This window comes from Penaeus japonicus, unplaced genomic scaffold (genome assembly GCF_977035675.1).
Source record: "Penaeus japonicus unplaced genomic scaffold, GWHDUDI00000001_assembly GWHDUDI00000018, whole genome shotgun sequence".
Lineage (NCBI taxonomy): Eukaryota > Metazoa > Arthropoda > Malacostraca > Decapoda > Penaeidae > Penaeus > Penaeus japonicus.
Genome location: NW_028234420.1, coordinates 18,653,633 through 18,668,632, shown reverse-complemented (window position 1 = coordinate 18,668,632; position 15,000 = coordinate 18,653,633). Strand labels below are relative to the sequence as shown.

At 40.3% G+C, this 15,000-nt stretch overlaps 1 protein-coding gene across 1 annotated transcript in view; it reads right to left on the bottom strand.

The window, feature by feature from the left end:
- The window catches only part of LOC122259119 (uncharacterized), a 21,491-nt gene that overhangs the window by 1,507 nt on the left and 4,984 nt on the right, over positions 1-15,000 (bottom strand). The window contains exons 6-30 of the mRNA XM_043025681.2: positions 14,589-14,781; positions 14,071-14,223; positions 13,519-13,700; positions 13,168-13,330; positions 12,728-12,831; positions 12,331-12,477; positions 11,964-12,098; positions 11,217-11,364; positions 10,858-11,021; positions 10,525-10,677; positions 10,212-10,400; positions 8,098-9,926; positions 7,709-7,969; positions 7,394-7,577; positions 7,042-7,284; positions 6,628-6,756; positions 6,066-6,488; positions 5,850-5,951; positions 5,552-5,692; positions 5,090-5,241; positions 2,958-4,794; positions 2,700-2,813; positions 1,932-2,099; positions 1,515-1,649; positions 753-1,338 (exon numbers count right to left, since the gene is read on the bottom strand). Of these exons, the coding sequence (XP_042881615.2) occupies positions 753-1,338; positions 1,515-1,649; positions 1,932-2,099; positions 2,700-2,813; positions 2,958-4,794; positions 5,090-5,241; positions 5,552-5,692; positions 5,850-5,951; positions 6,066-6,488; positions 6,628-6,756; positions 7,042-7,284; positions 7,394-7,577; positions 7,709-7,969; positions 8,098-9,926; positions 10,212-10,400; positions 10,525-10,677; positions 10,858-11,021; positions 11,217-11,364; positions 11,964-12,098; positions 12,331-12,477; positions 12,728-12,831; positions 13,168-13,330; positions 13,519-13,700; positions 14,071-14,223; positions 14,589-14,781 (8,035 nt within the window). The remainder of the gene's footprint in view (positions 1-752; positions 1,339-1,514; positions 1,650-1,931; positions 2,100-2,699; positions 2,814-2,957; positions 4,795-5,089; positions 5,242-5,551; positions 5,693-5,849; positions 5,952-6,065; positions 6,489-6,627; positions 6,757-7,041; positions 7,285-7,393; positions 7,578-7,708; positions 7,970-8,097; positions 9,927-10,211; positions 10,401-10,524; positions 10,678-10,857; positions 11,022-11,216; positions 11,365-11,963; positions 12,099-12,330; positions 12,478-12,727; positions 12,832-13,167; positions 13,331-13,518; positions 13,701-14,070; positions 14,224-14,588; positions 14,782-15,000) is intronic.

Here is a 15,000-nt window from a genome sequence, read left to right as displayed (position 1 = left end):
GTGTGACGTACTGTCGTCATAGGGTTAAGACTGTGACCAACCTTATTTCCTTTAAGTTATATAATATAATTCTGTGAAAACTAGAAGTGATATCCTCTTAGCACCGTATTTTCTTTTTCTTTTTTTCTTTTTTGTCTAAAACATAAGCTAGTTATTCCTTAAGCTGTGTAACTAACGTATCATACCAAATGTTAATTAGTATCTCTTTGCTAATATATTATATACCCTACAAATCTAGAAAATACTAGAAAACACAATATATTAAGATGTTCAACCAGGCCGAACATGTGGCCCATCTAGGAAGTGTTAAATCTTTCCCTCTTTAAGTCATCTTTACTAATTGTTAAAGTTAAAGCCTTAGGAGTTACACCCTCAGGCTTGTACAGTGGTAGCGTGTTAGATTCGCACCCAAGCTTGTGAGTTTCTACTGTTGCCTGGCAATCGCTGCTGTGGCCGAGCACTATGGTGGTTAAGGGCCAAGATCAGACTTACTCTCTCGAATTAACACTCATTGGTATACACTCGCAAGTCAGCACTAACTTACACAGGCTGGGCTCGCCATTGCTCCGCATATCTGGCTTATCCTTATCAGTTTCCAGCTAACCTTCATAGCAGTTCCTTTTTTTGGTCACAGCAATGAAATCTATTCTTTTTTGTACTTGTTATTAAAAAAATGAACTTTGATTTATCTTCATTATACTTGAATTGTACTTAACACTAGGCCAAATATATTCCCCCTTCCTACTCCATACCTTGTTTTACTTTTGATGGAAGGCCTTCAATGACAGCCTCAGGAGACTCGGGGATAACGGTGGACTTGCGCTTGCGTTTCTCCTGGCTAGTGGAGGTTGATGCGCACACTCGCTTCAAGGCACGCTTCATTTCGTCATCATCTGCAACCAGGGACTTCCTGCCCTGAGTCTGTGAGAGCCCTGAGACAGTAGCCTTTGCCTGAAGCACCTCTGGAAGTAAGTTTTCATCTTGAGTTTGGATGAGCGATCTGCGGGTCCTCACTCCGACTTGCTGCTGACTCTTATTGGCTGCAGGAATCTTCATGGTTGACGCCATGCGTGTTACTGCTCGTGACTTCACTTGGGGCACGTCCGACAGTCTTGGTTCCTGGGTCTGCGAGCTCCCTATGACTTCGGGACTCTGCGACTCCTCAGTCCTCTGGGTGCTCTGCTGGGGATTGGCCAGCTGCAAAATGGACTTTGGGAGGTCTTGTGCCTTCTCTTGGTTTTGCTCTGTTTTCATCTTTTTAATCTGTGCTTGCAGAAGTTTAACCTTTGATTTCATGTTGTCATTAGCTTCTTCCAAGTCATGCATTTTCTTCAGCACCTGAAAAAAAAAAAAAAAAAAAAATAGAAGCATAAATGACAGACATGATCATAGTGGCAATAGAGTTGTTACAAAACTATGCTTTATAAATACATTTTAATATTATTGTCATAAAAGGCAACTTTTTCTAAATACTTAAATAGCTCCCAACAATTCCCAGTGATAACCAGACTGACCTCGATCTGCTGGCTTGCCTGTTGTTCTGCCTCAGTGTTCTTCTCATTAAAACGTTTCTGCCAGTGTTCCACCTTAAGCTTGGTATCTTCCAAATCTTTATGGCACTGTGCTGCATCTGCTTCTGTTTCTTTGACCTGTGATAAAAGGCATTTGGCTCTGTTAGCAAGCATTGAGATAAAGATTGATACACTGCAATAAATCTCAACAAATATTTGTACATCTTCTCAAATTCTTTATCATATATTGAAACTCAATTCAATATAGAGCATATTTCTTTGTTACAGAATAAAAACAATAAATCATTAACTTTCAGCAAACACATGCCAACATCATTCATACCTAAAAATAATTGTATAATCATTTCTCTATTGCCTATAAAAAAAAAATAAAATAAAAATAAAATTCTTTTCAGTTACCTTTTCCTTCAGCTGTCTCACTTCCTCTTCCAGCTGTTCCATATGCTTCATGCACTCCTTCAGTTCGCTCTCCTTCTTCCTGCCAATGTTCTGAACGAGGGAGAACTTTGCACGGAGGGCCTCCAGGTCTGTACGGGAGTCCTTTACCAGGGCCCCTAATTCTTCAATCTGGGGGTTAGAAAGAGGTATGCATGTGGTCACAAACTAGCATGTGAAGAATGCAAGAGAGATGGAGAGAATTGCAACTCTTGTCTTCATACATGAATTCTTGTGGTATGTGTTCTCATGAAGAAGAGAGTGAGAATCTGCTTGTGTGAATAAAGATATATTTGAAATATATGGAAGCTAAAATAATATTATTACTACCACTACAACTACTACTACTAATACTACTACTAATAGTAACAATAACAAAAACAACATATCATTAACATTAACACTAAAACACGTCAACTTCTACTGCTACTGGTTCACTCCTTGAACAATAAATAGTCATATAATTTATGCTGAGACCCCCCCCCCCCATGTACACACAACTACAATAAACATACAAATTGCCATATTAATTTGCAAGGTGAAAAAAAAAGACTCATCATCTAACATCAGTTACAATCCATTCATCAAAACCTAAAATCATTTCTGAAAAAGGTAAACCAACCATTTCATCCCAATCAATGGAACAGTATATATATATATATATATATATATATATATATATATATATATATATATATATATATATAAAAAAAACATTGGAATTAAATTTACCTTTGCTTCTTTTGCTGTCACAGACTTCTCTAACTTCTCTACAGATGCAGCTTTGTCTTTGAGCTGTGACACCTCTACCTGCAGGGCTGCTTTGTCTACCATCAGGCTTGTTGTCTGGAGAGGACGAGGTAAAAAGTGAATTAAAAATGGACTCTCAACCCATACGCAACCAGTCTGCCTTACAAAATTACAAAAGCTTAGCATGCAATTTCACAACATACTGAAATTTGATGTGATGATGTGAAAATATGTACGCACCTCTGAAAGCTTGTTGGTAAGGTTATCCTTGGCAACCTGAAGCTCGTCATTTGCATCTTGTACTTCCTCTTGCAGTCTTGCAACCTCCTTGTTGAGAGAGGCAGCATCTTCCTCCTTTTTGCTCAAGTCTTGTCTCAGGGTGTCTCCCATCTCTTGCTGATCCTTTAACTGTTGCTTGAGTTCAGACAGGTTGCAATGAAGGGTTGCTATGGTCTCCTTCTGGGATGCAATTTCTTCCTTGGATGCTGCGATTTCTCCCTCCGCATCTGCAAGGCGTGATGTTGCCGCCTCCAATTCTGCCATCACACGGGTCTTCTCCTTTGACAGGCTTTCCTCTTGGGACTGTAGCTGTTCAACATCTCGCTTCAGTTGCTCCTTTTCTTCCAAGAGTTGTTCCTTCCCTGTTGCCCATTCCCCCTTCTCATTTCTTAGTAATTCTACATCTGTGCTTAACTTCTCATTTTCGTTCTGCTGTTCCTCATTCTTGGTCCTCAGCTCCTCATTCTCCGATAATAAAGTGTCCTTGAGAGAGGTCATCTGCTTGAGCTCAACTGTAAGTTCCTCAATATCCATGCTACTTTGTTCAGCTAAGGTAGCCAACTTCTGCTTTTCAATTGCTATCTTTTCATTCTCTAACTTCAGACTCTCTACTTGCGACTGATCACTTTCCTTCTGCGAAACAAAGGAGTCAACTTGGGTCTGTAGGTTCTCCCTTTCCTCTTCATTCTCCTTGTTCTTCTCTTCCAACAATGCTTTTTCTGATGAAATCTGCTGTTTCTCTTGTGACAACCTTTCATTTTCTTCATGTAAACTGTCCTTCTGAGATGATAACTCATCCTTTTCCTTCAACATAACTTCATATTTGGACTGTAGCTGTTCCTTTTCTGAGAGAACTTGCTCCTTAACAAGAATAATTGAATCTTTCTCAGCCTGCAGCTCCTCATAATCCTTCAAGCACTTTTCTTTTTCAGCAACAGCAGTCTCCAACTTTGCAACAAGCTCCTGCATTTTGCTTGCAAGTCCATCCCGCTCAGACAAAGAACCCTGCAGCTGTTCAGAAAGACTGTTCTTTTCCTCTTCCATTCTTTCAATTTGCTTGATATATTCTTGACATTCTGTCTTGTGCTGGTTTACTGCATCTTCCAAGTTCCTCATTGTTTCTGTCAAGGTCTTCTTATCGTTTTTAATCTCCTCCTTCTCTTTTGTACTGTCTTCATGTAGCTTTCTAAGATCATCATATTTCTTTTCCAGCATCTCGTTCTCAGTCTGGAGATTTTCCAATTTTTCTCTCAACTTTAGGAGTTCCTCTACATCCTCTTGACTCTGGTTCCTCCCTTGCAATGATTCTTTCTTAAGTTCCTGATTCTCCAAGAGTAGTGTCTCGTTCTGCAGCACCAGTTCAGTGTTGCGTGCAATCAGCTCCTTGTTGCCCGAAACGGCCTCCTCCAGCCTTTGGGACATTGTCATACTCTGAGTATCCAGGTCTTGTTTTTCCATCATGAGGTCATCCAGCTGCACCAGCATCTCTTCCTCCTTCTTGGTAAGGGTCTCGTTGTCCGAGGTGAGGACGTCATTGCGGCAGACCAGCTCACTGATCTGGGCGCTCAGGTCCTCAATGGTACCCGCCAGCTCATCATTACGGCTGATGAGGAGGTCATTCTTAGTGTTTAGCTCGTCGTTCTTGAAGCTCAATTCCTCATTCAGGAAGGCAAGCTCTTCACTCTTTTTATGGCTGTTTTCAAGTTCCTGTAATCTGTTCTTGCTTTCTGCTGTCTCTTGAATTTCTTTTTGTAGGGAGCTGTATCTTTCCTTCAGGCTGTTATGCTCCTCTTGCAATCTGTAACAGGAGTTAAGGTAATATATTACAAAATGTCCAGACAAATAAACAACCATACATGACACCTCTGGTGTACCTACATTTATCTATCATTAAAAAAAAAAAAAAAAAAAAAAAAAAAAAAAAAAAATAATAATAATAATAATAATAATAATAATAACAACACATCACAACCTAAAACAGACTAATACCCTCACCCACACATGCATCATAAAGACAATAAAATATAAATTTTTCTTATAAAGCATTGCATATGAACAAGAACACAGAAAAGAATCGGCTGCTTCATACATACCTGGCAATCACTTCATTCAGAGAAGAGACAGTTTCTGCTTCAGAGTCTTCAGGTGTCTCAACCTTTGAAGAGGTGCGCAGATGCTCCAATTCTTCCCTCAGACGTTCCTTGCTTTCACTTGTTGCTTTGATTTCAGCTTCCAGCAGATTCACCTGAGATACATAATAACATATATAAAAGAAAAGGAAATACTTTGCATTTCACATTTTTTAAAGTATTGCCAGTTCTAAAAAATCATCTTAAGCCACTGACAGCAGATGGCATGATTTGCTGCCAAGGCAGAGTCAGTCGTAGGCGCAGATGGCACCATGCTACACAATGTAAACCGCCATCCGACTGTATACATATTAAAACCGCGACCAATGGGTTAAGTAATGAGCAATACAATACCAAACAGACTTTGGTCAACAGCATTTCCTCAAACTCCCTTCTATCTATTTTCCCCTCTGCCAAGCCCTTTACCTTATCTTCCAGTTCCTGCGCCATGTCCTGGTACAACTTGTTTTGCTCTTGAGTTTTCCTGAGATCAAACATCGCCTGCTTGAGTTGATCTTGCGATTCTTGCACTTCGCATTTCAGGCCATTCAGCTCATCTTGAGAGACCTGAGGAGAAGTGCTAATTAGCATTTCATATTCTCTGGTTATCTAGGTAAACTCAATTGCTATTCAATTATAATATAATAATATAAAATTCGATATATAAATTCAAAATAATATAAAATTCAATTATAATATAATTACAGAGAGAAAGAGTACATACTGTGAGTTGTCCCCTGGCAAGGTTCAGCTCCATCTGCAGAGCTGCAATGTCTACCAGAGGGTTTTCTTTCCTTGGTGAGTCCCTTGTCCCTGACAGGTCTCCCTAATTCGTGTAGGAGATAATGAGAATTAGTCTTCATAGAAAAACATTGAAGAAACAAATAAAAACTATGTTCCAGATGAAATATGGATCCTTGTATATTTGTAATAACCTTACCTGTAGACACTTCAGTTTTGCCATTTCTTGGCTCATGTGTGACAGTTCCTCTTCTTTGGCTGCAAGGCTAGTCTGCAAACAAGCAATCTGATCTTTGAGGCCAGCCATTTCGCTCTCCCTCTCCTCTGCCTCCCTGTTGTTGTCACTTGCTGTGCTGCATCTCAACCCCTCCAGCTCTTCTGTTGTTATGTTGAGTTGGTGCTGGAGCTCTACTATGGCCTGCTCTGCCTTCTTCAATTCTTCTTCTGTGGCCTGGAGTTGCTCCAGATGATGATTACCTGTCTTTACCCTCTCTTCACTGGCATCCTTCAGCTGTGCTTTCAGCTGCTGCTCCTTTGTCCTCAGATTCTGCACCTGAGAGTGAAGCTTCTGGTTGCTGGTTTCCACAGAGTTTAGACGCCTGATGAGATCAGAGTTCTCCTTCTGAAAACAAGTGAGACGTGTCCCTTATCAGAAATTTCTATATATGAAATCTAATATGCAGTAAAATTTGAGTCTACAAGAGAATGGAAAAGAGTAAGTAATTATGTATTTTTAAGAACACAACTATATGATACTTTACCTTCAAGATCTCATCCGAGTTTGTATGATCTCGCTGCTGTTGCATCATGACAATAACATCTCTGTAATTCTCATAGTCCCTTTGGATAGTTTCTGCTCTCTTTCTTTCCACTTCCCACTTATTTGTCACCTGCAATAAAGAAAACAGATAATATTAGTAAAATCTGAAATCAAATTACTGAACAAACTGGACCACAAGCTACCTATATCCCCAAAATCTTCAGAGTACCTTAACCCTCTCTGGACGGGTGGTACAGTACTGTACTGCTCATTGAAAAGCCCAGTGGCCGGGCGACACAGTATTGTGCCAGCCATTTAATTGATTTAGGCCTAAGCGCTCGAAAGCCCCGGCATTGTGACATTCAAGGCTGGAATGCCCCCGTCGTGAGTGGGTTAATGCAGAAAGATCACTCACCTGTCTTAGATTCTCCTCCAGATATGCAACTTCCTTTGCCAAGGTGGCCTGAGAGTCTGACCGGCCTGCAAGGTCCACTTGTGTGGATGACAGCAGCAATTCCAATTCTGCTATACGCTTGTCTAGGTCCTGCCGGATTTCCTGGACATGAGACTCTGCCTGCTTGGCAATGGCCGTCTGCCTGGCTGACTCTCCCTGCTCAGCAAGCAGCAGTTCTTGTAGCTCACTGATGTCCACGTTGTTCTGAGAAAGTGGAATAGATGATGATTGTCATTTCAATGGAATATCATTCAACAATAAGCAACATCCACAATTTCACAGTCTGAAGCAACATAAATGTAAAGCAACAAACCTTAATACATTCCTGCTCCAACTTCAGCATTTGTTCCTTCCATTTTTCGCTCTCCTTGCAACTCTCCTCATATGTTTCCCTGTCAATGTAAGTTTTCTTGGTGGTTTCTAGAGTTCTCATCGCATTCTCCAGCAACTCGCGCTGTTCACTGCTCTGCGACGAGAGGGTCTGGTGTTCCTCCAGGCTGAGAAGAAAGATAAAAATTCATTACTATAGATGGTTAATTTTGTCCATTTTCATTTCAATACCTGTACATAAACCATATGGTTTAAAAAGTTTTAGCTTGAGAGAGCAGAAAAAACATATCCAACTCACGCTTCATCCAATTTCTTGGTCAAGTCTTCTACTTCATTTTCCTTGGTTTGAATATCACTCTTCAACTTTTCAATCTCTTCATTCAAGCTGTTAATGGCTGCCTGGGCACATGAGGTTTCCTTGTGCAACTTGTCCTCCAGCTGTTGTTGCGCTGCTTGAAGTTGCATGCATTCCTGACTCTTGGCTTCTAGAGATGAGCTCAGTTCCAGCTTGACAGATTCAACACTTTCTTGGCTCAGCTGTAAAGTCTCCAACTGGTCTCTGGAAAAATTAAATAATGAAGCATTAACTTACATATGCTAGGTTGAATTTCAATATCATATATACACTGTATCTCACTAGACCTTGCTAAATCACTAAATGTACGTAAACTACTGTAAAAGACTTACTGCAAGCTGCTATTAGTAGTGTTCATCAGTTCAACCTCTGCTGCCAGCAATTCCTTCTCCTCCTTGAGTGTGGACAGAGAAACCTGTAGGGTGTCCAACTCCATCTTCCACTCCTCCTTTTGGGCCTCCAGCTGGGAAACAGCCTCCTTAAGGCAATTCATGGAGGTCTGCTGGGATTCCACCTCCTTCTCATAGGCTGCCTTAGCTTCTCTTAGTGCTACAGCTTGCTCCTCGACCTCGCGAAGGCTCTTTGCAACCTTTTCGACCTCTTGCACTTGTTTGTTGCACCTTGCCCTCTCAGCATCCAAGAGGCTTTGATGCTCATGAAGAGAGGTGAGGGCGGCTTCCTTCTCTCTTGTGATCTCTTCAATATCACTGTTCAGGGACTCCACCTCATTCAGTTTCTTCTCAAGCTCTTGGCTCAAAGTGGCAAGTTGGGATGAGGTGGCCTCATTCTCTTCCTTTAACTGTGACAGCTGGCTCTGCACAGCCTCAACCTTATATTCAGCCTCATCAACAGCATTTTCAAGGTCCATCTCCATCTGGCTCATCTTCTGAGAGCCTATTATTGCTTCATCTTGCAGCTTCTCTATGCGAGCATTTGCCTCCTCTGCAATTTCACTGGCCCTTTGTAGCTGCTCTTGCAGCGCCTGAGTCTCTACCTGCTTTGCAGTGACTTCTTCTTCCTTCTTCTTCAGGGTTTCCATGATGGCTTCACACCTATTCTCAGCCTCCTTTGCTTTGGTCACCAATTCCTCCTTTGTTGCTTCCAAGTCATTTACATAAGCAGTGGTCTTCTGCATCTCCTCTTCCAACTGGCTAATGCTCTGGGTTTGGTTCTCTATAGTGTCGTTGACCTCTTTCAGTTCTTCATCCTTGCCCTGGAGAGCATTCTTTAGTTCCTCTATGTTTTGCTCTGCCTTTTCAATCTGTTCTACCTTGCTCTCCTTTTCTTTTGTCAACTCCTCTAGGGTGGCCATCAACTCCTGCTGCTGCTGTGACAGCTGAACCTTCTCCTGCACCAAACTCTCAACTTTGGTCTCAAAGCCTAGACTGAGTTGGGTGACCTGGGACTGAAGGATCTCTACATGACCCTTCAGAGTGTTGCTGTGCTCTTCAGCCAGGGCCAAGGCCTCCTGGAGGCTTGACATTTCTTCCTCCTTCTCCCTTTTGGTCTTCTCAATCTCTCCCTCTAATTCGCTCCTTTCCTCCTCTGCCTTTTCAAGCTGATCCTCCAGCCTTGAAATTTCATCATCTTTTCCTTCTAATGCCTGTTTGTTTTCATCAATGGTTGCTTGGAATTCTGCAATCTTCTCTTCATGAAGTGTCTCCATCTGCTTTAACTTTGTTTGCAGTTGAGCCTTCTGTTCAGTTGTCTCACTGAGCTCAGCCTTTAGTTCTTGCTGTTTCTCCTCCAAAATCACTATCTTTTCCCTTTGCTCTTGTGCTTCAACCCCTGCCTCCTCAAATTTCTTGAGCAGGTCAGATTTTTCTTTCTCCTCGGCTTCGAGGCGAGATGAGAGACCCTGGACTTCCTTCTGCTCTGTCTCCAGGGCTCCTTGCGTTTCTTCGAGGGACTTCGTTATAAGACCCAACTTTTCTGCCTGTTCCTTGCAAGCATCTTCTGCCTGTGCCACAATCTTCTCCCTTTCTGTGGTTGCATCCTCCAAGGACTTTTTGAGGTCCTTGACATTGCTTTCCAGACCCTCAATGATCCTTTCTTTGTCCTGCAAGGTGGACGTCAGAGTCTGGATTGTGTCGTCCTTGCTCTTCACCAGGTCTTCATGGTGTTTCTCCAGAGTGGCCTTCTCTTGCTGCAGACTCTCCATCTGCAAGGTTACTTATTCCTTCATCCCATTCATTTGCACAAGTAAAACTTTGATCACCAGAAATACTTTCCTTTTAAATAAATATTCTCAAAGAATTTAGAAAAATAGAAATACTGAATAATTGCACAGTAAACCATACAATAATTTTGTGTATAACACTTCAAGCTGATTAAAAAACAGCATCAATGATTAAAGGTATAAATATAGAATGAACAAGGAAGAGGAAGACAGTGAAAAAATAGGGAAAGAGAAAGAACAGAATTTACAAAAATAAGAAAACTATACCTGAACATTAAGAACATCAGCCTTCTGTTGTGCCTGAACAGCTTCATTCTTGAAGGAGTCTATAGTTCCTTCAATCTCCCACGCAGACAACTCTGCTGCTAACTTCTCTCCTCGCGCCTTTTCCTCCTTTTCTTGGGCTTCCTTCACAGCTTCCTCGGCTGCCTTCACCTTGACCTCTGCCTCGCTAACCTAGAGACAAGGAGAGAGTTGGGCCCCAGTGTTGACAGAAGTATTTTTTTAATTTTGTTCATAGATATTTAGAGTGAGTGATATCCTTTAATCTCTAAGGGCTAATGAGACACTTCCTACACACCTGTTGCTTCATCTGATCAAGTTGCATTTGTGTTTCTTTCTCTTTCTGGGCAATGCTGGCAGCTGTCTCTTGTTTGCACTTGTTGACAGTTTCACCTGCTTCATCCTTTGCCTTGTTAACATCCCTTTCTGCTTCAGCCTTAGCTTTCTCCACCTATTCATTGAATATAAAATGTTAATATATAATATACTATAAGCATACATATGCAACTTACTATAATACAAATAGATCACAGACTTCTACTTCAACTTACACTAAAGCACATATCTAAACATAATGATAAGCTAAAAATTAATTCGAAGAGACAGAGAACTAAAAGAAAAAGCTTCATACCATCTTCTCGGCTTCCTCTTTCACCTTCTTGATCTCAGTTGCCGCTTCAGACTTGGTAGTCTCCACAGTATTCTTTGTTTCAGAGTTCAGGGCTTCCATCGCTGCATTAGTTTCGGCAACCTTCTTCTTCATCTCCTCAACCTCTGCCTCCATAGCATTGATACCTGAATAAAAAAGATGTGTTAATATATAATGAAGGCTTTTTTTTATCATATATATTATATATATTATATATATATATATATATATATATATATATATATATATATATATATATATATATATATATATATATATATATATATAATCTCTTGTATTTTACAAAGAGATGGATAAATACCACATTTAGGCCTACATACCTGCCAGTTTATTTTCACAGGCTTCCTTCGTGGTCTTGATGGTGGCCTGCGCTTCATCCCTCTCAGTCTTGAGTGTCTTGTTCAAAGCTTGCTGTTCGTTCAATTCCTGCGTCAGTCTGCTGATGTTATTCTCAGCATCCTTTTTGGCCTGTGGCAGAAAAAAAAAGAAAAAAGATATATATGAAAACAGTCCACAGGTATCTTATTTTGCATTATTACTGTGTTTGGATAACATTTTGTCTTTTTTCTCCAAATTCAGAGAGAAAAAAATTCAGTCAGTCAAATAAAACGATAAAAAAACACTAATAGGTATATAAAAATTCTCTGCCCACAAGCATTTATCAAAGTTTTCTCATCTATACCTCTGGTTCATATAATATAACTTAGCATACACCAAAGCAAATCATTAAGAAGGGAAATAAGACCAACTCCATAAATCTCATTAATTTACTATAAAGACAAGGAGAAGGAAGCAAAGGAAGAAACAATTAACCCATTCCCGCCGGGACTATTTCGTCTTTTATGGCTTCAATGCCGGGGCTCTCGAACGCATAGGCCTAAATCAATTATATCATTGACGGCGTATGCCGGCACCCGACGCTATCATATTACATAATCACCGTCTGTGGTCAGCGCCCGCCGGTATTGGGTAAAAAAAAAAAAAAAAAAGAAAGAAAGAAAGAAAACAGGAAAAATGCAAACCAAGAAAAATAATAATGATAACAATAAAGCCTCGAGACTGTCTACCTTCTCCTTCTCCGACTGCAGCTGTTCCTGTGCCAGCTTCTGACTCTCCACCTGCTGCTCTGCGGCCTCTAACTTATGCGTGGTCTTTTCTAGAGAGGATTCCGATGTTGTCAGCTTCAGCTTGAGGTTGGATACCTGAATTGCAACAAGGAGGATTAATAAGTATGAGAGTAACCATGCATTTTCCCATATTTTGATCTCTATTCTCAAATATACAAACATATGGGTGCATTCATATATTATGCAAAAAATGTTGCAATGCCAAATTTACAATGAAAAAACATCAAGATTCATAAAAGAAAGGAAAGGAAAAGGAAAAAGAAAAGAAAAGAAGAAGAAAAAAGAAGACACTAATTCCTTTCCCTACCTGTGAGGAAATCATCTCCTTTTCCTGTCGCAACTGAACTACAACTTTGTTAGTGTCGTCCAAATTCTGCTTCAGTTTCTCTACTTCAGTCTCCAGTTGGTTGCTGCGGCTGACTGCTGCATTACGGTCCTTCTCTAGGGTTCCAACCTGCAAAAGGCAAGCAGAATGCATTGCATCAGTACACTGTGCTGAATAAATATTCATATATAAAGATCATTGACTTGTGCCTATTAGAATATTTTGATCTGTTCTTTTATGAAAATAATAAAAAAATTAGAGAGAAAAAAAAAGAACAATGCCCTCTTAACAGTATCAGCCAATATTAATGACTTTACCAATCATTACCAATCACGCCTGGAAAGCAAATCAGTCTCACTCTTATAACTTCACATCTCACCTGTGCCGTGGCTTTGTCAAGGGATGCTTTCAGCGCGTTTTCACTGTTGCGAGTGTGGCTTTCCTGTTGTTGCAGCTTGGTCTGCAGGTCCTTTACTTGACGTTCTGTAATTACACATTTCAATTTCATACGGTTCAGATATGACAATGAGTAAGGATATGATGTTCAGTCTGGGTTGGGGTCTAAAGATGTATGTTTTCTATTAATTTCTAGACTTATTTCTAGACTGCATATGTTCGTAAAGTGAAATTATGAGCATTTGGTATGATGCATAAGTTACATAACTGGAGGGATAACTTTCTTGTATCTTGAGCAAAAAAATGCAGTGGGACAGTGATCTGCCCATAGTGAAAGGGTTAAAATATAAAGAAACTACACAGGTATTATCCTTATTAACTACTGGCTAAAATTCAGCAACTCCTGCCCTGTCACAAACTTACCCAAGGCCCCCATATCAGCCTGCATGCGCGTAATGTCAGAGTTCAACTCTCTCTCCCTTTCTTTGGCTTTCTCTTCAAGATTTTTACGAGTTGCTTCGCTGTTGTGTCTCTGGCAGTCCATCTCACTCCTGACTGTACGCAGCTGGGTTTCTACTTTCTGAAGCTGTGAGGGGATTTAATGATGATTTCATGATAAAGAACCAGATTAAAAGTAACTATCAACAGGTGAGAATTCAAATTTACATTATAATATACATAAATAAGTGCATGTCTTTGTATAAAAACAAAAATATGAAAGGGAAACCAACAACCATTCTTCCCTTTAATAAAATAGGAAATAGGAAAACCTACCTTTTCATTCAATTCATCCTTATTTGATTTAAAGGAAGCTACTTGCTCATTTAGGCTTGCAATTGTCTTCTCAAGACTACTATTTTCAGACTTGGCTTTGTCCAGGGCAGTTTTTAGAGTTGCAACCTCTGTCTGGTACTTTGTGGTGTCAACTGTGCTGGAGGAGGAGCTGGCACGGAGATCTGTTGTGAAAAAGGGTGACATGATCATTTTTTCTACTTGACTGCGTTCACAAGACATCATATGTTTTATCTTTTACATAAATATTGGGTTTCTAGATTTCAGCCACTTACAAATTCTCTTTGTGCAATGTGCATCACTCAGTTATAGATAATGCACTGTGAATGGCTATTATGAAGTTATTTCTTATAATAGAATACTCATTTTGGTCGTATTTTGAAGCTGAATAGTTGCATGTCAACATGATCAGTTTGAAAAAGCTTGACAAACAAGAGCATTTTGTTGTTGTTGTTAATGAGTTGTCATAATAAACCGTCTTTTCCTGAAGACGGAGAAATTCAACAGTAAATAAATTCTACATCAAACACTCACCTTCAAGATCTTTTTTGTACTGATCTACCATCTTCTCCAGTTGCTTGGTGTACTCATCACTGGCAGCATTTGATTGTGATGGCAAAGGTAGTGATGACATTGAGAGCTGCTTCCGTGGGGTTTTGAACGGGTTACCGTCACTCATCGCGAGACCTAAAGAGCAAGGAAGGTACAATAGTCAAATTTTTGTGTGAGGAGACAAACAGCACTTTTTGGTGCAAAACTAAAAAGGCCTCTAATCAAATGGTTATGTCTTCTCCAAATGCAAAGGACATACAAAAGTAGTCTAAGACTAATAATAAAATGAGAGATGTTAAGAAGGTAAACAAAAATCCCAAATTCAGACCACATAAAAAAATAAAAGAATAAAAAATCATAATCAGGAATAATAATGAAACAGGAAATCATATCAAACAAGGGCCCTCAGCCTCACCAGATCCCTTCTCGTGCAATGTGAATCTCATATAAAAACCCATAATCAATCAAATGCAAAATACCCAAGACCCTGCAACACTCACCTGAACCCTTTTTATGTGGCGTGACGTAGGGAGCCTTGAAGGGGTTCTCGTCGCTCGTCTCGATAGCCTTCTTCATGGGGGTCTTGCTGACGGACGACTGGCCACGCTTGCTCTGTTCCCCAAAGCCGCTCCAGAAGTCCTTCTCCTCTTCGGCATTCCCAGAGGTGGAGGAGGAAGAGGAGATGTTGAGGCCCTGGGGATGGTGGGAGGAGTTGGGGCATTAGGGGTGGTGGGGTGGGTGAGTGGGGGGGGGGGAGATTTTATTGCTTGGTTATTGGAGAAAATGTGAATCTTCGTTGAACCTTTTTTTCCCTTTTAATATAATTAAGATTGATTTGCTGAATGAAATATTAAGTGGCCTTTTCATTCATACAACCGTATCACATCACAATAAGTAAATACTGAATAACTA